The sequence below is a fragment of the Apodemus sylvaticus genome, chromosome 1, assembly GCF_947179515.1.
Source record: "Apodemus sylvaticus chromosome 1, mApoSyl1.1, whole genome shotgun sequence".
Classification (NCBI taxonomy): domain Eukaryota; kingdom Metazoa; phylum Chordata; class Mammalia; order Rodentia; family Muridae; genus Apodemus; species Apodemus sylvaticus.
This window is the reverse complement of record NC_067472.1, coordinates 143,877,916-143,900,185: the sequence shown is the minus strand read 5'-3', so window position 1 is coordinate 143,900,185 and position 22,270 is coordinate 143,877,916. Positions and strand designations below refer to the sequence as shown.

Here is a 22,270-nt window from a genome sequence, read left to right as displayed (position 1 = left end):
TGAGCCACTAATTCCCTTAAGATGTATCTATTAAATTTGAAGAAGAAGGAATGTCAGCAGAAATTAAGATACAATTTGCCATTTTAATATTTACATTTGAAAACATTTAGTTCAAAGCACAACCGTACATTTAAAAGATCCTTAATAAGTTATGACTTGGTTGTCAGTAATATAGATGTTTTGGGAAAGAATACAAATCAAAGAAATTAATTCAGTTCATTTAAATGTATTGTACTGTTAGTGAGTCCTGTGGCCTGAATAGTTTTATCTCCCAGAAGTCCATGTTTGGACAACGTTCCTGTCAGGGCAACGACTTCAGGAGTTGGGCTCTTTCAGAGAGCAGGTCAGGGGGATGCAGCTCCTGTGGGATAGCGCCCACATGTGAGACTTGGGAAGAGGACCACTCACTCCTCCCCTCTCTCCCTGGTGTGTGATCACAGAAATGAGACGTCAGCCACTCATGAGTGAGGAGGAGCTTTTGCCAGAGCCTGAACACGCTGACTCTCACCCTGGGGACTTCCAGCCTCATGATGATGGCAAGGAGGGGAAAACCAGGCAAAGCTGTGGGTGTCCACAACCTCAGTGCTGGAGGAGACACAGAGACAGGCAGATCCCCAGGGCTCGATGGACAACCAGTCTAACTAACACAGCCCCAGACAGTTGCAGTGGGAGATCCTGTCCCAAAGCATGCAATGGACAGAGGAAAACATTTGATGCTAATGTCTGGCCTCCGCAGGCACATGTATAGGAGAAGGCACCTGCACACGTGTGTAGACCATATCTACAGCCATATGGCTTTTTATAAAGACAAACGATGCTCTGCCGTTGAAGCCATCTGGTATAAGAAGTCTGCTGCAGTTGCCCACACTGACCAAGGCAGGTGTACTTGTAGTTCCTAACATTAAGATCACCCCATGGCCACTTGTCTTCTGACTGCAGGGCCTGTACCGTTCTGTACTTCCTGAGGTACATACGCACCTACAAATAATGAGACAGCACCTGCACACCCTGAGCAACACAGTGAAGGTTCACACCTTGTATTCTTGAATGCAGCGTGGAGACAGTCAAACCATCCACCCCTCAGGCGCCTCGCCTCTCCCTCTCCTCCGCCTGCTGGAAAAGCCAGGGAGGTGTCGGAAATAAACTATTATTTTATCAGCTGTTTTAATCTCGACAGAAGGAAATCTGTCCTTTTCATTAGCAATCCCCTTTCCTGTAAGGGCGAAGGTGCTCATAAAGTGTCTCAGCTGTTCCAAGCTAATTAGTCACAGGCTAAAACAACAACAACCCACAAGGCGATTCTCTTGGTTTTCCTGTGGAATGATTTGCAAGGAAAATGTTTAACAAAACAAAGGCTTTGCAGCTGAGAACGCCACTGCCGCCGCCGCGCACACGCATATGAGAAGGTCAGTCAGGACCTTGTACCAAAGCCCTCCTCACTGCGACCTCAGAGCGCTCCACCAACACTGAGGAGGGCGCTCAGCCCCATTCCGTCACACTAGGGGTACAATGGTTTTAACTTGTACTGCCTTCAATTACTGTGTGTTATCACCCACTGCCCAATAATTCGGCAGGGACACACAGACGTGTTTGCTCTCAAAACAACCCTGAATGTACCTGTTTTGCTTAGGAATTGAAAGCCAATTAGATGTGGGCATGACTGAAAGAAAATGTCAATATTGAAGAACTCAATTAGTTAGCCTGTAAGTCCATGGTTTTCAGACTGGGATCTCTCCAGATTTCTGCATCAGGCAAAGCAGCCAATTACTGCCCCTTCGTTAGTTATTGATTCCCTGTGCACCATGAGGAGCACAGATGCGTTGTGTAACTGGGCAGTGCTCTATTAATTCAGGGTTCATTTGTCCCACCCGCCTCTGTTAATTCCAGGGTGGGAACTCTGCACAGCTGGGCTCACATGCTGTGTTCCAATGTCTGATGCACTCCTGCAAGAGATGGCTTTTCAGCCACTGGGGATGCCCCAATACCCTCTAGTGGGACAGGGGAGCAAGGCCCCCTGAGGAGAGCCTTGGGGAGGTCAGGGAGCCAGGATGAATCCTAGAGATGGCAGCATTTGGGTTGGGCTTTAAGAGCAGAGTATGGTTACACAGTTACCTAGAAGATTTCATTTGAAGAGAGAGAGAGGGGTCAGGCAGGCAGAGATACTATGAAAAAGGCAGGACTAGGATCACAACATTGCCTCTTGGCCAGTGACATTGCAGATCCGTGTGTGTGTGTGTGTTTGTGTGTATGTTGTAGTATCACCACCCTTTAGTCTTCTATACTGTCCTTTATTCTCACCTTAGGCTGTGTCCCTGATGGGGTGGGTGGACCAGAGTACTTGTGACATCCACCCCACCCCACCCCTATTCTCAAGTCCTATATCTCCAGTGAGTATAAACTCAGTGTCAACTGAGAAAGACTGACCCAGAGGTCAGAGGAAGCAGTGTTTATTCTGGAAGCAAAGATTGTAATCTGGGGAAGCTGAAATAAAGAAGACCCAAAGTGTCCCATAAGGCAAATGCCAGACACATTTCTTACAGGGATTTGCACAAAAGTTATGCTCAAGAGGCAGTGCACTGGCTGGGGAGAAATAATAAATTCAAACCACTTCCTATTGGTTAGCGAATTACTATTCCCAGCTGAAGAGATTGCCGGTCACAGACACCGACTTCAGCTATTATATCTAAGTCTACTGGAACCTTCTGCAGTTTAACCCTTAGCAGGTGTAAGTATCAAGGTCTCGTGAAACATCCCACCCCACTTTAGGAGAGCACAGTCTTTATCGTGGGGCCTCTTTCTTTCATGAAGGCTTCCATGCTCACCATCAAGTATGTCTCCCTCAGTCAAGCACCTCTAAGGCTCTCAATTGCCTGTCCACTAGCTGAATTCTATGCACTCAGAACTTGAGGCCTGGGTCCACTCTTGCCTGTTGTGGTGCAGACTCCCTGGGCATTGATGGGCCTGTTCCAGCAAAAGCTGGCTTCAGTGTCTTGCAGGTTATAGACTACAAAGAGTGGCCAGGCACTCTGGGTTCACTCTGTACTCTCCAAAGCCTCCTCGTATCTCCTTCTTTGTAGAATAGCTTCCTGGTAGACCTACTGCGTTGTCAGGACTGAACACTAGCTTAGTTTTCTGATCCCTGGTCCCAGGTTAGGAAGGGTATTTATTTACTGACGTCATCTGGTTAGGTATCTACTCCTGGGCCAGTCAGCTATATCCAAGCTACCTGACAGATAGGAGGAGCATCTGAACTTGGGTGCTCACCAAGCCTGGGTGACTTCAGAGCTCAACAAAGAACAAGTACAGCAAGAAACTCAGTATTCTCTGGCCCCATTTCTATGTGAGCATGACAGAAAACAGTGCTGTAGCCACTCCCTCTCCCCAGGAATTCATTACTTGGTCACGCAGCACAAAATCACCCTAGACAGGAAGCCTTCCTCACGTGGCTGTTAACTCTGAAGGTGTGTGGCTGTTCTGGGCTTACCTTCCTCATCTGTCAGGCAATTTAGCCTGCTAACACCAATCCCAATCCCTGGAACAACATCCATCCAGTGCGTGCAGCTATCTGCCTATGATACCAAGATGTTTGTTACTGGGGGAGGGGTCTCAGTTACAAGGGTCTTAGGCCATCAGGGGAGGGAGGGACCATTCATTTTCCTGTCTCTATGACTGACTGTCACAGCTGGAGTGATTTCACTCAACTCAGAAACTCATCCAGAAACCCATCTCAGAAAGCAGACACTAACTCAGTTATTCACCTCTAGACATTATGAAGCGCTTCAAGGAAGTTATGGTGGAGATGATTATTCCTGTATTTAAGTTCCTGTTGAGTGGAAACAAAGTTCTAATTGCTTTAAAGTATGCCTTGGAGTCTCTCATTAGCAATTACAGCGGCAGCTGATAACTATTCATAAGAGAGAAACTCTATAGTTCAGATTAATCTCTTGATAGCCAAAAATAGAAAGAAAATCCCACTCTTTTATTTAGATGATAGAGGAATATTTAAGATTCAGGAAAATAACAGAGCTTATTTCAAACGTTATTTGGGGAGGAAAAAGACAATCTTTAGCCCTTGAGAAAAAAATTTGCAAGGGAAGGCTTACTGCATTAGTAAATTCCGAGATACAGACACCTGCAGATCTACCTGCTGCTAGTTTAGAAGACATGACCTCCCTGGGAAGTGGAGCCTTTGAGTCCCTGCCTGAGTCATGTGTGGTAATGTCTATTTCATGAAGGAAGCAGTGTCCTTTTTCCTGTCGAAATGACAATTGACCCTTCACATGACAACAGAATTACCATTGTGTCCCACAGGATAAAGGAGCACAATACCTTTTCCAAGAAGTCTGACAAAACTCAAACACTTTAGACGGGAAACCAAAGAGCTTTGCCATTACACTGTAAAGTATGAACTTTACTCAATGGCTATTTATTTCATAGGCAGAATCCATAGCACACTGAAATCTTGGCACAGGGAACACATCCATCAGAAAGCATTCTGTTACGAAGAGAGCATGCTCAATATGGAATACTTGAAAACATGGCTTGTTAGTTTTCAGGTAATTTTTTAAAAAAGACACTGAACATACGCAAGAGTGAGCAGGTTTCTTTTACAAGTTTAGAAGGGAATCAGTTCCTTGCTGGGCTCTGCACTGTTCCAACCACTCCAGTGCAACTTGCAGCGGCTAAGCAATTACCTCCTGCCTGCCGGGGAATCCCTGCTCCACCTTTGAACGCTATATGATTCTGGGATTTAATGTCACATGCCTTGGGGCCTTCGCCTGTTAAATGAGAACAATAATGCTTGTCTTAAAGCAAAGTTTCAAGGGTAATATTATTACAGAAGTGTGCTTCCAGCAGTGGCTGGCACACAGCAAGGTTCAATAAACATTACCGATAATTACTGCAAACTGTTAATCACCTGAGCGCCTGAGTCTAAAAACAGGCATGTGAGAATGAATTCAACAGAGCTCATTTAGTCCTTATGTCTGTCTGATGCTCATGTCAATCAGTACTATTGATTATTGGACAGCTGCATGGCTCAAGTGTCCCCCCCCACCACCACCACCAAAACATACTGAGATGTGATTCCTCTTGGGAGGTACTCAGATGCTGGGTCTTTAAGAGGCAATTAGTGGCCAGGAACAGGTTAAGCATGCATAGACTGATTAACAGGTTAATAGGCTGTTTCCAGAGCAGATTGTCACAGAAGCCAATTTGGGCTTTCTTCGGTGGTACAATATACCTTATGAGCATGTAGCACCAGGACCTCACCAATGAGGGAGATGCCAACATCACACTCTTGTACTTTCTACTCTCCAGGGTTTCAATCCAATTAATTCCTAGACTTTATCAATTACCCAGTCTTGGGTATTTTATTATAGCAACAGAAAATAGACTAAAACCATGTCAATCCAAAGAATGCTCTTGTGTAGCCTGAAGATTATGCCATATTCTTTTTCTCCATTTGATCAAATGATCAAATAAAATTCAGATGTCATCCCAACTTTCATTATTCTGCTATTTTTCTATCTCTCAAGTGCCCTGTCTCATGGTGACTTGTTTTACCCTGAGAAGGTTAAGTGTAAGCAAAAGTAGTTTGATTAAAGTCTAGGAAGATTAAGAATGACGTTGAAAAGAATGAAGAGGCACTTGTGGGAAATACTGACAGCACAAAAAAGTCATTTAAGTGATCTTATTAACCTTTGCCTCCTGAGTGCTTGGAAAATGTCTATCACCAGAAGTAACATTCCTAGTCTATTTCTCACACTCTGGTAAAGATGTTCGTGTGCCTCCCTCCTCCTTCTGCCTGACTGGGTAGGTTTCTTCAATGCCCTCCAGGGTCAAAGCACATTTTGGGATACAGGGAACATGTTATTAAGGATCATGGTGAGGTGTGTGTGTGTGTGTGTGTGTGTGTGTGTGTGTATGACTATGTGAATGTGTGTATGTATGTGTGTGATTATGTAAATTTATGTATATGTGTGAGAGTGTGTATGTGAGTGTGAGTGTGTGAGTGTATGTGTAAGTATGTGGATGTATGTATGTGTATGTATATATGTGTGTGAGAGACAGAGTGTGAGTATAGTAATACATATGTATGTGTGCATGAATGTGTGTATGCATGTGTATGCATGTATGCATGTGTATGTACATGTATGCCTGTGTATGGAGGCTATAGGTTAATGGTGGGTATCTTTTACCATCACTTTCCACCTTATTTTTTTGAGACAGGGTCTTTGACTGACCTGGAGTCTGTTAACCCAACTAAACTAGCTGACCAGTGTCATCCTCCTGTCTCATCTCCCCAGAGCTGGCATTATAGGCATGTGCTACCACACCCAGACAACTCATGTGCTTTAGGGGACTGAACTCAGGTCTTGATGAATGCCAACTCGTTACCAATTGAGTGATCTCCCAGGCCCAAGCATGGAGGTAAATTCAGTCCAGTGACTGAGAGTAGGAACAGGCTTCAGCAGGATAAGGAGGGGAAAGCAGCTGGTGGCTGCTTCAGGTTGGGAGTGCAATCCTCTTCCACCTCACCGCAGCACAGATAACAGAAAGCAGCGAGGACCAAGAAGGGGCTGACACCTGGGCCCTGTGAGATATCTGTGAGGAAAAGTGACATATGTTGGGCAGGAACCTAGAGTCCCCACATTTTTATTGCAGGCTTCAATCCTGTCCCCTCGACAAGTCCATGCCTGATGGGTAATCCTGGCACTTCATTGTTAGGGCCAGGCCAGGAGGCCTTGGAATGTTTCTCCTCCTTGCCTCCTAGACTCCAATCTAGTTATTTTACGTCTCTGAACAGTATCCGTGGAGGATATGTCCACAGTCCCACAGTGGATGTCTGAAACCCACACACATAAAGACCCTGCTTCGTTCAGTTGCCAGCATCAGCTACTCTTGCTCCTGGTGCCACTGTTGAGTGAAATGATGGTTACTTGAACTGTGATGCCTCTGCCGCTGATCCTATAACCCCGATGGTGTGAGTGGCTGACAGCAAGCAGTGCATCCATACAGCACAGATGCACTGGACAGAAGCTCCTCCCGCTCCCTCTCTAGACAACGGGGTCTCACAATATTGCCCAAGATAGCCCTGGACTTCTGGGTCCAAGTGATCCTCCTGTCTTGGATCTCCTAAGAAGCTAGAATGGAGGCAATGTGCCAGCAGGAGACAAGATGCACGAAATGGAGGAGGAGGAAGAGAAAACAGAGGAGAGAAGGAGAGAGGAGGTGACAACTCCCAGCTCTGTACCTGAGCAACCAAGAGGGACAATGATACCGTCCACTGGATGTTTGGGGGACAGAAGGGTAGGAGATGAGATAATAGGTCACATTTGGGGACTGTTTATAGGTCACATTTGGGGACTGTTTAAGGGAGGATGGTGAGGACCAGTCCCAAGGAGTCCTGTTTGCCTGCTGAGACTCTGTGACTTCACACAAGTGGAAACTTGCAAAAGCTCACTTATTTGGGGGTCCTCATCTGTGATAAGGGTCTAGGTGGACTCTTGTGTGTGGAGTGACTGACAGACCTACAATAGCTCAGAGCTGGAATGGGCAGTGAAGGTCAGCTGGTGGTGAGCCAGCAGAATCTTGGATGTCAACCTCTCAGAGAAAGGCATCTGGTACCTAAGTGGGTGCATCTGGGTCACCTCAAATATGGAAGAGACCAACACAGAGACAGGGACTCAGGACTGTGGAAGAGGGTGAACTTACCAAGGCAGGGTGCTCTCTATAAAGAGCTTCCAGACAAAAAACAAACCAAAACTAGACATCCTTAAACAAGGAGGCTCAGATTGCTTTTTGTAACCGCTGATGATTATCTACAGGCAAAAAAAGTGAACTAAAAAATATATGTATATTTGAGATAGGGTCTCATGTATCTCAGGCTAGCCTTGAACTCACAATCCTCCTGCCTCAGCCTCCTTCCTGAGTGTTGGGCTAATAGATGCTTGCCACTGTCTCAGGCCTAGATTCCTATTTGTAACATATCCAAAGTTAAACCCCAGATGTGAAAGGCAAAGTTTTGAAACATAGAATCTAGCCATTTCTGAGTTCACAACAGGAAAATATTTCTTAAAATGCAACACAAAGATGACAACCACAAAGGAATTGAATTTTCCTGATTCACAGCTATGACAAACAGCACCCAAACAATGTGGAGGCATGAGGCACAGACAGACGGACACTAGAATGACAGAGAATAATTGTTTAGAACAAAGAACAAATAGCTTACTGGGAAAAAAATATGACAAGACTGGCCATCCTCAGACTAGAGACATAAACAGCCACAAGTCATGGGTAAGGTGATGGCACCCAGAGCGAGGGCGCCTCTGCTACTGTGACTGGGCTTTACTGCATTGACTGCAGGAGTCAACCCAGTTGCCATGGAGATCAAGGAGAAAGTCTGGCAGGTGCATTCTTCCTCCACCACAGGTATCCATCATCGTGCTGGAGAAAATTCTAGCCTGAGCTGCAAAGTGCACATGGCTACTGAGTGCCTGCGGCTACCCCAGAAAAACCAGAAACCAACCAGGTCCACTCACAGAAGACATGACAAGGGTTGTAGCCGGCCATGTCTACATGGTTCAGAAACAAGAAGTTGGGCAGAAAAGGCTAGTTGCTCGTAGTAGTAAGGGGTGAGCGTTCCTGTAAATTTTAGTGAAGTGTGCACTGTGCAGGGGGATGGTAAAAGTCACCCAGTACAAAGGCAGTCTCTAGGCAATCACCAATCCTGTGGAGGCGGGGAAGGAATGCTGAGGTGTGAGGGGGACCTACAGACGGTTGGAACACTTTGCCCCAAAAGTTCCTGTGTTTAAAACTTAACCTTGATAGGACTGGAGAGGTGACTTAGTGGTTAAGACTGCTTGCTGCTCTTGCAGAGGATCTGAGCTGCATTCCCAGCCCCAGAGGGCAGCTCAAAACTATCTGTAACTCCAGTTCTATGGGACCTTATATTCTCATATTTGACCCTCATGGTCTCCTGCATGCACACACACACACACACACACACACACACACACACACACACACGGTGACCATAAACTCATGTAAGCTTACAGACATACACATAAAATAAATAAAATTAAAATTAAGCATATACGTACATGTTGAAAGCAGTTGGAGGTAGGTTCCTTGTGGGGGGAACATGAAAAGGACTAGACGAAGCCATGTGGGTGGGGAGACCCCCATGACATTAGTGGCTTTATATAAAAATGGAGACCCAAATTATCATGCTTGCTTTGTCTGATGATGAGACACTCTCTGCCTTACCAGAGATCAAACGCTGTGCTTTCTGGACATCCCAGTGTTTAGAACCATGAGACAAATACACTTCTTGTGTACTTTATAAATAACTGTGTCTCAAGGATTTTGTTATAGCAACAGGAAGTGTACTAACACAAGCACTGTGGCTAGAGAAAGCTTGAAGCTTTTTATTACATTATCCTTATCTGTGTGTGTGTGTGTGTGTGTGTGTGTGTGTGTGTGTGTGCGCGCGCGCGCGCGAGCTTGTTAATCAGTTCTCAGGGGCAGGGTCTATCGAACTGATGCTCTATGTTCCAGCGGGCGCATGGACCAGGGCTGCTGAAGGCATTCTAGTCCTTTGAACACCAAGGCTTCCTTGGCTATCCCTGAGTTGACCACAGTTCTTCAGGCACCACTGTGTCTCCATCCTCTAGCAAGTGTATTACACTGTGGCAGAGGATGGACCAAACAGAGTATGGGAGCCAGAAATCTAGACCTGCCGCTAGTTGTGAGATTGTAGCTCTGTGTCTGCACATTATGGTCCCCCTCCTCCATCTTCTCTAGAATGAAAATAACAAGGTCCATTCCACTGACCTCACTGACATTGGAAAACAATACAATGTATTAAAAGGACTGTGCATACAAGCTCACAAGGATGCCACTAAAAGAACACACACACACACACCACACACCATACTATCCAGTCTCATCCTGCCTCTAAGTAGCTTCTGCCATGGTACGTCCCATCTATGCCACAGGCTTTCTCCTGTGGCCCCTCTCAATCTGACCACCTCCCCTCTGGCCTTGATATAACAAGCACACACAATAATTTTATTCAGCTCTTCCCTGATTACATTATTCCTCCAAGGAAGTTCCTGTAACCGGTTGCTTTCTGATTACCAAATCATATCAATGCCCCAAAGAAACCTCCTAATTCCCCGCCCCCCCTCTTTGTTTCTGAGATAAGACACCTTGAAGGTGAGAGCACACATACACTCCCTCAGGAACTCATTGGTTTCTTGGGAAATGTTCATCCCCTCACCTGTGAGTTAGCTTTTCTTAGGTTATTTGGCTTAGGGTAGCTTGATAAATTAAATTAGGTACATGAAACCAGGTTTTCCAGTCTGTTTTGAATTAGAATCAGGTCCCTACCATAAATCCATAATGACTTTTGAAATTATCAAGATATTTTTGGGGGGAAGGGGGGTTATAGCACATGATGCATATCCCACTAATTGATTCTGATTTTATAACTTTATAATTTTTCATTAACACTGAATAGAAAACGTCACAGGCTTTTGCTAGGTTTGACTTGGAAAACACAATCTTTAAATGCTAATTTAAAAAAAAAAGCTTATCATTTCTTCACTGCCTTATCCTACAAAAGAATCAATGTTATTTCATCCAGAAAGAACCACAGACTTGTTTCTCAGTTGCACTGACTCACCATTGTCAAATGTTTTGAGAAAGCAGACACCCAAATCCTCATATTTATATCCTGTTTCCTGACTACACTGAATGAAAAATGCTCCTTCATGAGGAGCAGGGCAGGGATGGTGGGGGAGTGAGAGCCACAAAAGACCTGCTTACTGCTCAGATTGATGGGGACTTAGGGTCCCTTCTGCCCTCTCCCAGGTCTTCCCCACACAATGAGTTTGAGAGTTCTGCACAGTAGGATATCACCACGCTCCTGTCTTTATAGACCTGAGAATTCTAGCCTGGCACAGTGGAGTTCTGAGTTCCCTTAGGTTGCAGGTTCTGTGCTCCTGTCTTTATAGACCTGAGAATTCTAGCCTGGCACAGTGGAGTTCTGAGTTCCCTTAGGTTGCAGGTTCTGTTCTGTCCTCAACTTGGTGGCTACAGAATACATTATTTTGCTGTGGCCTGAGATGTTGTGTTTAAGAAACTATCAATATTTTTGACAGAGAGGGTTTCTGCCCCCAGGGTTCTCTACTAATGCTTCAGAGTAGTAAAGGGCCGGGCAAAGCAGGGAAGGGAAGGGGAGGACAGAGTGGGGCAGAAGGCAGAAAGAGATTTAAAGGCTTCCGGGCCTCCAAACAAGCAAAGACTACATGTCTGCATCTTATTCTGAATCCCGAGTCCCTTCCTCATCAGACACAGGAATAGCCCTGGGCTCTCTCCCTAGCTCGCAGATCGTTCAGGTGTAACCTCCCGGCACTGCTCAGGAAGCAGGGAAGACACTATGATAGGTCATGAGCATCTAGCCAACCCTCACCAAGTCAGTGCCAGTTCATTCTAACACTACTAAAATCAAAGTTATTTGACTATGGGATTTTACCAGCATCAACTGAGTTCATTAGCTACAAGGATAGATAATCTATAATTTAATATGGAGACTTGGCTATAGATTGTTACTAATCAGATAAGTAAAAGCTCAAATGAGACTATACAAAAGATCAATAAGACCACTGTAATTGCTGACCTAAACAGAGATCAAGGAAACCAAACAAGAAGTGTTTCTCCAGCCTCCTCCTCTGCTAGGTATAGCGATACCTTCAAAGGCTAAACAGGGTTCCCATACACTTCTGGGCAGATCAGTCCTGCTTAGAATGATGGGAGGGGGTGAGTGGGGAATGGATGGAGAGAAGAGGGCTTATGGGACATATGGGGAGGGGGGGAACTGGGAAAGGGGAAAGCATTTGGAATGTAAACAAAGAATATAGAAAAAAAAAGAATGGCCCCATTCCCCACCATCCAGACTCATTCTTGGGACCCGAGAGCCTTAATAGTATCAATGAGAAGCCACGGCTGCCTGGGAAGAAGTCAAACATCACAACATGCCTTAGGTTTTCAAAAGCAATATCATGTTAAAAATGACTGTGCCAGTAATTACGAGAAAACTCAACAACACGATGGGATTCATGTGTCTCTGAGGAAGAAGTATCTGTAATTGTGAAAGGAAAGTAAAACACATCCTTAAGGAAAGTCTACTTAAAGAGCACAAGCCTGTGGTAGCATCGAGGGGTCAGAAATCTGCTTTAGGGCTTTGATGACACCCATGTCACTCAGAAGAAAGATCCAAGAAAGATTTGAAATGGTACAAGTTCCGCTAGTGAAGAGCCAGACATGGGCGAAGACAGCAGCTGCTGTCAAAGGGCCAGGCCCGAGGTACAGGGGCTCCAGGACTAAGATAAAGATGAACACTGGAGCTGCCAGAGCTCAACGTCACACTGAGAACAGAGGCTGTGCTGCGGGGACAGCGGGGGGGGGGGGGGGGGGGGGGGGGGGGGGGGGGGGAGGCGACTTCAGGAAAGTAGAGTGAACCAGGGTGGAGAATACAGTTTTAAATGAGAGAAAAATGGTAGTTGTGAACTACGGATAAAAATGTTCCATAAAACGTGCCCAGCAAATTGAACTGGGGGGGGGGGGGCGGGAATCAAATACATACTTCAAGAAAATGTGTGTAGGGTGGGAGACATGGCTCATAACCTCAGAGTGTGAGAGTGCACTCTACTCGCACAGAGAAGCCAAGGCAGGCTCCCAGCCCCACATCTGGGAGGCGACAATTGCCTGTAGCTCTAACCGCAGGGGATCTGACACCTTCTTTTGGATTCTACAGGTACCTGCACTCACAGGCACATGTCTACACACTGAGACATGTTTAGATTAGACATTTTTAGATTAACAATAGAAATAAGTCCTTAGGAATTTGTCTGAAATAAAGCAAAATACAAATACATACGCCTAATGAGCCCATGGTACCAAGACATACCTTAATGAATAGACCTGAAAACTGAAAAAATGCTATTGAAATCCTATCCCAAAACTGTCCTTATCAGCTCTAGTGGCCAAGATGGGCGATGAGTGAGATCAGGCAGGTAGCTGACTGGATGGCGGGAAGCAAGGTGGGCTTGGTTATGCTGCAGTAATAAATAGCCCCAGCAAAACAACAAACACCTTACTTCTCATTCACATTATACACTCAATCTGGGTAAGCTGCAGGAGCCTGTGTGTCCTCTGTGATCCAGCGGATGGGACGGCGACCATTTATAATTTCCAGTGTCCATGGCAGAGGGACTAGAGCTCTGGAGACTCACCCCACAGTCAAGGCTTCAGAGGCGATGATGTACCTAAACTTGATCACACACCCTCGGCAACAATGGGAGCTGGGAAGTACAGCTTTCTACCGTGTGGGGAAAGCTAGACAAAATGAATAATTAAATAATTAAAATCATTTTTAGATTAGTTAAAATTCATTCATTTTATTTTACATGTGTGCACCTGAGCGTACGTGTTGTGCGTGTGCCTGCAGGGATCAGGAGAGGCATGAATCCCTGGGGATTGGGGTTTCAGATGGATGTGAGCCACCACGTGAGGACTGGGAACCGACTCCAGATCCTCCAGGAGAGCAGCAGGTCCGTGTCACCACTCCGCCATCTCTCCAGCACCCGATGAAGAGTTTTAATACCATGTGTGATCATAAAAATCCTGAAGTGTGAAAACGTGCTAGAACTCTCCCTTTGTAAATATTCAGAGACAAAAGAGAGTGGCATGTCCTAAAGTGGAACTGCAGGCAACTGCTTGAAAAATGTTAGGTCGGCAGAGACGGAATCTTCTGGAACGGGATTCCACATGCTCCATACGCTAGGGAGAGCCGGCAAAAGCACTGCTTTACAGTGACCGCAGGACACTGGAACACTGGGCACCTCAAAGCCCCAGCGAAAACTGAGCCCGTTGACACTTCAGGCCACGCAGCCACCGACCAAATTCCAAGAGATGGAGCCTCTGAGGAAAAGTACGAGAACTCACCTGGAGAAAAGACAGTCAGACACTAGCTGTACTGGAAGGGGTGGGCAGTAAGTAGGACCACGAGGTAAGGGGTCAGATAGTCGGAAGCAAGGACTAGCCTAGTGGAAATGTGAGGAATGGGGAATAGCCTGGAGCAGTGGCTCAAACCTGTAATTCTAGCAGTTGAAAGGCTAAGGCAAGAATATCGACTAAAGTTCAAGGTTAGCCTAGGCACATGGTGAGACCCTGTCTTGAACAAAAGAAAAAAAGCAGTCAGAGACATAAAAAAAAAAAGCCTTAATATATAATATCACCAATATAGCCAAAGCAAAGGGACCATAGAATGGTTCAGGGGGGGGCAGGTGGACTCACCACTGAGAAGTCCACTTTGTCACTACGTTATCAGACTGCAAAAGATAAGAGTATATGATCAAAGATGGAGAGAGGAACATATGCTAAACATTCAGCACTCTGTGATGCTGCCGCCTGCACTGTGATAGCTTACCAGTTTCCGCCGGAGAGCTACAGGATTAAGTAGAGCCATAGGATTAAGATCTGTTAACATTTTACTGAGCTCTGCTTGTATTCCCGCCTGTTTCAGATGAATCCCCGTCCTCTTATCTCCAGAAAGCAAAGGTTTGCGGAGCATGTTTGCAAAGATGTCCTAAGACATGATTGACATGGCTGTCCTATTAAACAGCAAGGGCCCATTTACTGAAGAATGACCTAGGGGTTGTCTGCAATAGCTTCATCTTAAGTATGCTTAAACTACAAAAGAAATGTCCCTTCAATGGTTCAAGACACGGAGACCACCCTAGGATGCTCATGTAGACTGAAACCAGAGATGTCAGATGGTCACATAGACAGAGAATTCATCACTGCTGCTCAAATTATAGAAGTTGAAAAACAAACAAGCAAGATTCAGGGTGGGGCTGGACTCCAGAACTTCAGCTCTGTCCAGTGCCTGCTGGAATGCATCAATAAAGCTGAGAGGTGTTTGGTTTTCTGAGAGCCTGATTTCTGTAAGTAGGTGATCTATACTGATGCTGTAAGTGATGGACAAATTAGAATATCTTCTCATGACAGAAGTGGACTTTACTATTCACTGATGGGAATCACTGCACATTTTGGAGCAAACAGTATGTGCAAGCTCTAAAATCAGGAGCAGGGAGAGAATGTGTGCCCTTGACACCTGCATTAGGCCACGTTCTGGAGTTTCCCATTACAGGAAAAAATAAAATGGCAGGGAAAGGGAATAGGCAACAGGTCCTCTTAGGTGTTGACTATACTGGACGAAGAATACCAAGAGAATCAGTAAAGCACTGTTTACTGGTGTGCCTGTGAAGGGGAACTGCATGCAAATCAGTGGACCAAGGCGGGGACCAAGTCTACCCTCAATGTAATTGCACATCATCTAATCATCTGGAGTCTCAGACATGACAAAATGTGAAGGTGGCAAAGTCCCACTTTCTCAGCCCTCTCCTGCCTGGGACATCAGAAAACTCCAAGCACTCTGGGCCTGGGACCTCCACTAGTGGCTTTCCAGGTCGTCTGGCCTTAGGGCTGAGTAGCAATTTGTTTCCTTAATTCTGAAGCTTTTGGCATCAGATAGGACTTCACTGACAGAATCTTTGGCTCTCCAGCTTGTGGACAGTTTATTGTGAGACTTCTTGGGACCATAGTCAAATGAGTGAATTAAGTCCCCTGTCCTGAGTCTGTCTACAAGTGCCCTGCTGGGTCTGTTCTCTGGAAAAGCCCAAGTAATCTGAATAAGAGATGCATGACCACAGGGGCAGCTACCAAAGAGACCCTATTGCTGGTAACTGAGTTTAGTAAGATCATAGGATACAAGTTCAGTAACAAGCATCAAATCTGTATACAATGATGAGAGATGATTCTAACGTATTATGGAAATAGCACCAATAAATGGAAAAGAAGGAGAAATAACTCAAAACATGTGGAGATCTATAAACTGAAAATTACATGCTGATGAAGATAATAAACACTGTTGAAAATAAAAGAAGACCTAAATAGACACTTTCAAAGCTACGTGTGGGTTCCACATGATCTCAATCAAAATCCCAGCAGGGCCACCACAGAAACTGACAAACTCATTCTAAAGTGTATGTGGCAATGCTAACGATGTAGGATAATGGAAACAAGTTCAGAAAATAACAAAACTGGAAGACAGCAATGAGCCACAGACACTTCCGATTGCCTTCATCTTGCAGATCTTAGACAAGAGCAAGTTTTTATCCCAGTACCATGACTCCCTATAGAGAGGCCTCCACTGGGGGACAGGGGTAAGGTTATGTTTCTCCTAACTCCAAGTCACTACTAAGGCTAGATCACACCCTCCCACCTCAACCATCAATCCTGTTTCCCTTGAGCCTCCTGCCCTCAGCTCTGACAGCCTCTTCCTTGAGAGTATTTGTTTTTAGCTTTCAATATGAGGTTTGGGAGAGCCTTTCTTTGCCTTCATCTCTAACCAGTATCCTCGGTATCTGCATCTACATGAGAAAGAATCACTGACAAGGTTCAGATGGTCAGCTAAGCTGGCCAGCCTTGACTTGGATTCCTCAGCTTCCCTTGGCTAATCCATAAAAATATTCCCTATCCTCTTTTCTCATCAAGGTAATAGAACAGCATATGACAACGAGACTGCATAGTTCAGGTAGCCCAGGCCTAAGCCTGCACCTTAAAGAGAATATCATTTTCCCAGACTACCATTACCTTTCAATTCACATTTCCTAAGAGTGCTCCTGAAACTGGGTTCTCGGTCTCACCGAATAAACATTCTGAGGAGAAGGCCAGGAGCTTTGGGGCAACAGACCAAATGAATACTCTATATAACCCATTATGTAAAGGTAAAATAAAATAAGTAACAGAGTGATTTGGCTAAATGTTTGCCAAAGGCCCATTGTTAAAAGCTGGGTCCTTGGGAATAGAGAGATGGCTTAGCAGTTAAGAGGACTTGCTGTTCTTATAGAAGACCAGAATTTGATTCTCAGCACCCACACAGCAGTTCATAAACATCTGGAATCCCCATTCCAGCCTTTTCTGGCTTCTGTGGTCACCAGGCACATGCTGTCAAATAGTTATACATAGAAAAAATATATGTTAAAAATGTGGGGGTTTAGGAGGAAAGACTTTAGAAGTTCTCTGGTCACTGGAGGATGGGGGCCTGGCCCTTGCCTCTTCTGCTTCTACTCCCCTGCCTGGGGTGAGATGAAGAATTTTATCCCACCGCACGCTCTTGTCTTGGTGTGTACAGGCTCACCATGGTCCAGAGAAGAAGGCATCATCTGATCACACATTTGAAATACTAGAATGGTACAACAAACTAAACCCTTGCTCTTCCAATCAGATTACTTAGATATTTTTTAAAATGGTGTCAGAAAGGTGAGTGACCCACACACTAGTAGTCCCCAGAGCCTTAGATCCCCTGGGAGCTTGCACCTCCCAGGAAGTGGAAGTCACGTTGTCACTATAGCTACCTATGGTCTGATTATAGAAAGAAGGCATAACTGGGCTTAAGCAGTAACTTAGCAATTATCAGAATGGGATCTTAGGGTGGGCCATGTCTGCCTGCTCCCTTTTGCAGTGGGTTGTGAACAGCCACACAGGCCCTGGGCACTGCTCCTGAGCAGACCCCGGCATGCAAGATGGTACAGATAATGAAGGTATGTCATATGAGGCCACAAGAGAGAGTTGGTATCAGAAAAGCATCTTGCAGTTCTGGTCTCCTCTATCCTCACTGGGAATGTCATTTTGGTGGGTACCAGGACCATGAACTCAGTCCATTTCTCCACATGGACAAGCTATTGGGGTATTGGGGAATTGCCTACAGACTACGTAAGCACAGGTACACCTCAAGTGACCACCTTTTTCTTCTTCCCCAGTTGGAGGTGGCTGTCTTTGGAGCCTAGGGTCCTTGTAAACCCTGCTTTCTGCCGTGGACAATAGCTCCCCACATACTGTGAACACAGCCTCACTCCCAACCAAGAGTTCGCTTAATGGTAGCACAGCTTTTCAAAACATTTCAGCCACTTTTGTTCAGCAACAAGAGAAGTCCTGCATTGACTTTTCATATGTATTTTTAAGCAGCCAGCTTGGGCTCTCAGTAAAGTGACCGTTGTAAGAAGACAGATGTGGGAAGGATCATATAGATAACCTTTCCATGTGCTCTCTCTACCTTTATTTTGAGACAGGATCTCACTGTGTATCCCTGACTGGCCTGGAATTCTATATGTAAAACAGGTTGGCCTTGAACTCCCAAGTGCTAGGATTAAAGGTCACCATCATGTCCAGGCTCTAAGCCCCTTTATAAAAGATCAAATGCTCTATATGAGAGTAGATTACCATGGGAGACTGTAATATTTCTTTCTTTAAATATCTTGTAATTACGTTATTTGTTTATTTGTTTTTTGTTTATTACTTCTCCATGGGTACACATGAGCATATGTGCGAGGAGGAGAGAAGACAATTTTCCATAGTCAGTTATCTCCTCCACATGGACCCTGGAGGTCTAACTCAGGTCATTAGCTTGGTGGCAAGGGCCTTAAGAGCCATCCTCACCTGACCTAAATATATTTTTAAAAGTAAAATGAATAATCATGTGGTCTTTGTCAGAGTTACAGTAGATACTATGAGGAAAAGAGATAAGAATTATGGCAACCTCATCTGTAAGAACTCACTCAGCCATTCTTACCAGAGGCAGGAAAATGACAAGGCAAAGATGGAAACTGAGGCCAGAAAGCAGAGCTTCCAAATAGTCTACAGCCCTTTAAGATGCTCTGTCCTGAAGGATGGTCCCTCGGCATCCAAGCACCCGGAGGAATCATGAGCAGAAAGGAATCTATATGCTAATAAATCTTCCTTAATGTCTCCAGGAGAGGGGAATGCTGCCCATGCGGGCAGTGCCCGGCCTCACCTTCAAGGTCAGCCTCACAGCATTGCAGTTTTCCTGCAGCGGGTTCAGCTTCAGCGTCTCCCCGAGGTTGCTGCATCCGGATGAGTGGTGCTGCAGCTCACAGCATACACACACCTCCACGCTGTCGAACTTGATCTAAACGGGGACACAGACAAGCCTCACCATTAGCAGGGTGTTTGGCCTCTGAGGTATGCTCTGAGGTGTAACATAGGAAGGACATGTGAAATGGCTCCCCTAGAAACATGTGATTACAGCTAAAACAATTTCCATTGACCAAGGCCATGAATGCCAGCAGGAATTAGTTCAACTTTCTGTTTAAAAGCAACAATTAGAAAAGGAAAAAGTTGAGCTGGAGAGTCAGGGTTTCTATTCCTGCACAAACATGGACAAAAAGCAAGTTGGGGAGGAAAGGGTTTATTCAACTTACACTTCCACATTGCTGCTCATCACCAAAGGAAGTCAAGCAGGTCAGGAAGCAGGAGCTGATGCAGAGGCCATGGAGAGATGTTCCTTATTGGCTTGCTTTCCCTGGCTTGCTCAGCCTGTTCTCTTATAGAACCCAAGAATACCAGCCCAGAGATGGTACCACCCACAAGGGATACTCCCCGCTGATCACTAATTGAGAAAATGCCCCACAGTTGGATCTCATGGAGGTACTTCCCCAACTGAAGCTCCTTTCTCTGTGATAACTCCAGCCTGTGCCAAGTTGACACACAGAACCAGCCAGTAAAGTGGGTAAAGGGTTTGACACATGCATCTGAGTTTGAATCCCCAGAGTCTATGGGAAGCTAGGCAAGATAGCATGTGTCTGTAACATATATATCTATGTCCTTGTCTATGTCTATGATATCTATGATATCTATGATGTCTGAGGTCAATGAGGTCTTTGAGGTCTTTGAGGTCTATGTCTGTGTCTGTGTCTATGTCTAGTCTATGGATTTAAGAAAGAAAGAAGGAAACAAACAAAGAAAGAAAGAAAACATGGATTAAAAAGTGCCTAGCCAGAAAACACTCACTTAAATCTGTTGGATTTTATTCAAAGCTGATGTAATATGAAACAAATTCTCTTCCGTAGACTAGCAGGTACCCAACTTCCAATAAATCCTGACGAATGTTTCACACCACGGGACTCATTGCCTGTGTTTTTTCCCAGACAAGTTATTAGCCAACAGTAACTGTAACAAGCACTTTTCCATGGTATACTGTACTGCAAAGGATGGTGCCACAGACCTCTGTGCATCATGCCTGCCATTCCTTACCACTGGGTGTGAGGGCAAGCCACATCCACAGAGAGAAGGGGTGCTCTGGGACTCATCACGGGCTGGCTTTCCCTACAAGACATGTCCCCTGCAGGCAAGGAGCTCAGGTCCCCAGGTGCTGCGTTACTTTTTCACTTGGCCCACTTGAGCTGAGTCCCAAGGCAACGTCCACAACAAGTGCTTTCCCTGAGTTCCGGTGACTCATTCATCGGGCTTCTTACCTGGGCTTCTGTTTCTCCTTTTAGCTTTTGCTAGTGTGTGTTCCCAGCTTCTCTAAACCACCCCACAGGAGAACAGCTTCAGATGCATCCCAGTGCTCCCTCGGGGGTGGGGGGTGGGTGGGGGGGGATGGAGATGGAGGGCTTTGTGACTGGCTCTCACCAGCCAAGGTGGGCAGAAGGGATGGGATAGGAGCTCTGAGCCTCAATCCTCCTTGACTCTGTGATTTTGTACCGGCCCCCACTTCTAGAACTGAGGGCCTTCAGAATGAAACAGGACTAAGCCCAGGAGAACTGAAGGGCCTCAGTCCAGGCCTTAGCAGGAGATCATGGAGTATAGCTATATGTCTTAGTCAGGGTTTCTATTCCTACACAGACATCATGGCCAAGAAGCAAGTTGGGGAGGAAAGGGTTTATTGAGCTTACACTTCCACATTGCAGTTCATCACTAAAGGAAGTCAGGACTGGAACTCAAGCAGGTCAGGAAATAGGAGCTGATGCAGAGGCCACGGAGGGATGTTTCTTACTGGCTTGCTTCCCCTGGCTTGCTCAGCCTGCCCTACTTATAGAACCCTAGAGCACCAGCCCAGAGATGGTACCACCCACAAGTGGCCCTCCCCACTTGATCACTAATTGAGAAAATGCCCCACAGCTGGATCTCATGGAGGCCCTTCCCCAACTGAAGCTCCTTTCTCTGTGATAACTCCAGCCTGTGTCAAGTTGACACACAAAACTAGCCAGTACACTATATATCTTGTTTGATCATTGATACATGCATACATGACATTATTATGAAAAAGTCTGGTGGTTTTCAAATTATCCAAAAGAAACTTCTACCAACAAGGGCATAAGCATTCAAGCTCACCTGCATCTTCACCAAAGCTCCCTAGGTGAGGCTAGACTCTCACACTCTTGTCTGTGGGGTGTATGCATGATAGAACAGCATCACATTTTAGGACTTAGGGCTGTTTTCATCCTTCCCCATGTTCTTTATCATTCATCCTGTGAAAGTACACACACACACACACACACACACATTCCACTGCCCAGGAAGCTCACCACATCCCTCCCTGCTTTGGTGATCACTCATGTATTTCCAACTGTAAATTTTTACCATTGACATTCTGATTAATTTCACTTGTTTCCCTAGCTTTGTGCATGTCAAGAGTGTTACTATATTTAGATGGAGTTGAGTGATGCTTGTTGGCATCATATTATACAGCATGAATACACTCTAGGTATTCATACCTAGAGTGCCTAATCTACTGATGGACATTTCACATGCTGCCAATGTTTGGTAGTTAAGATTACTCTGCCTTTGTGTCCCAGGACACACACACATGGCATTTCATTAGAGTATAATATGACTATTGAATGGAACTGCTGGGCCTCTAGGGATCTTTGTAGTAGATAATGCAGGAAAATTTACACAGCACCTGAACAGTGCTGGCATCCTTAAATTTCACATCCTGGCTTTTTAATTTTGGCAGGAGAAGTAATGAAGGGAGAATCTCATCAAAATGAGAAAGCAGGCCAAGAAAAAGAAGGAGGAGGAGGAGGAGGAAGAGGAAGTGGTGGTGGAGGAGGAGAGGGATGAGGAAGAGGAAGTGGTGGTGGAGGAGGAGGGGGAGGAGGAAGAGGAAGTGGTGGTGGAGGAGGAGGGGGAGGAGGAAGAGGAAGTGGTGGCGGAGGAGGGGGAGGAGGAAAAAGAAGAATGATGTACACAGACAAGAGATAAAGGACATTCTAAGGCCACAAGAAAAGAACAAACAGACCACCTCTGTGACCAAGCAAGTCACACTGAAGCAGGAGTAGGCGGCTCTGGAAACTTCTGAAAATGGAAAACAAAACTTGCCAAAGCTGCT

General features: G+C 45.5%; 1 protein-coding gene across 1 annotated transcript in view; it reads right to left on the bottom strand.

Moving 5' to 3' along the window:
* The window catches only part of Entrep2 (endosomal transmembrane epsin interactor 2), a 424,545-nt gene that overhangs the window by 47,808 nt on the left and 354,467 nt on the right, over positions 1–22,270 (bottom strand). Inside the window, exon 4 of the mRNA XM_052161367.1 lies at positions 18,929–19,063. Within this exon, the coding sequence (XP_052017327.1) occupies positions 18,929–19,063 (135 nt within the window). The remainder of the gene's footprint in view (positions 1–18,928; positions 19,064–22,270) is intronic.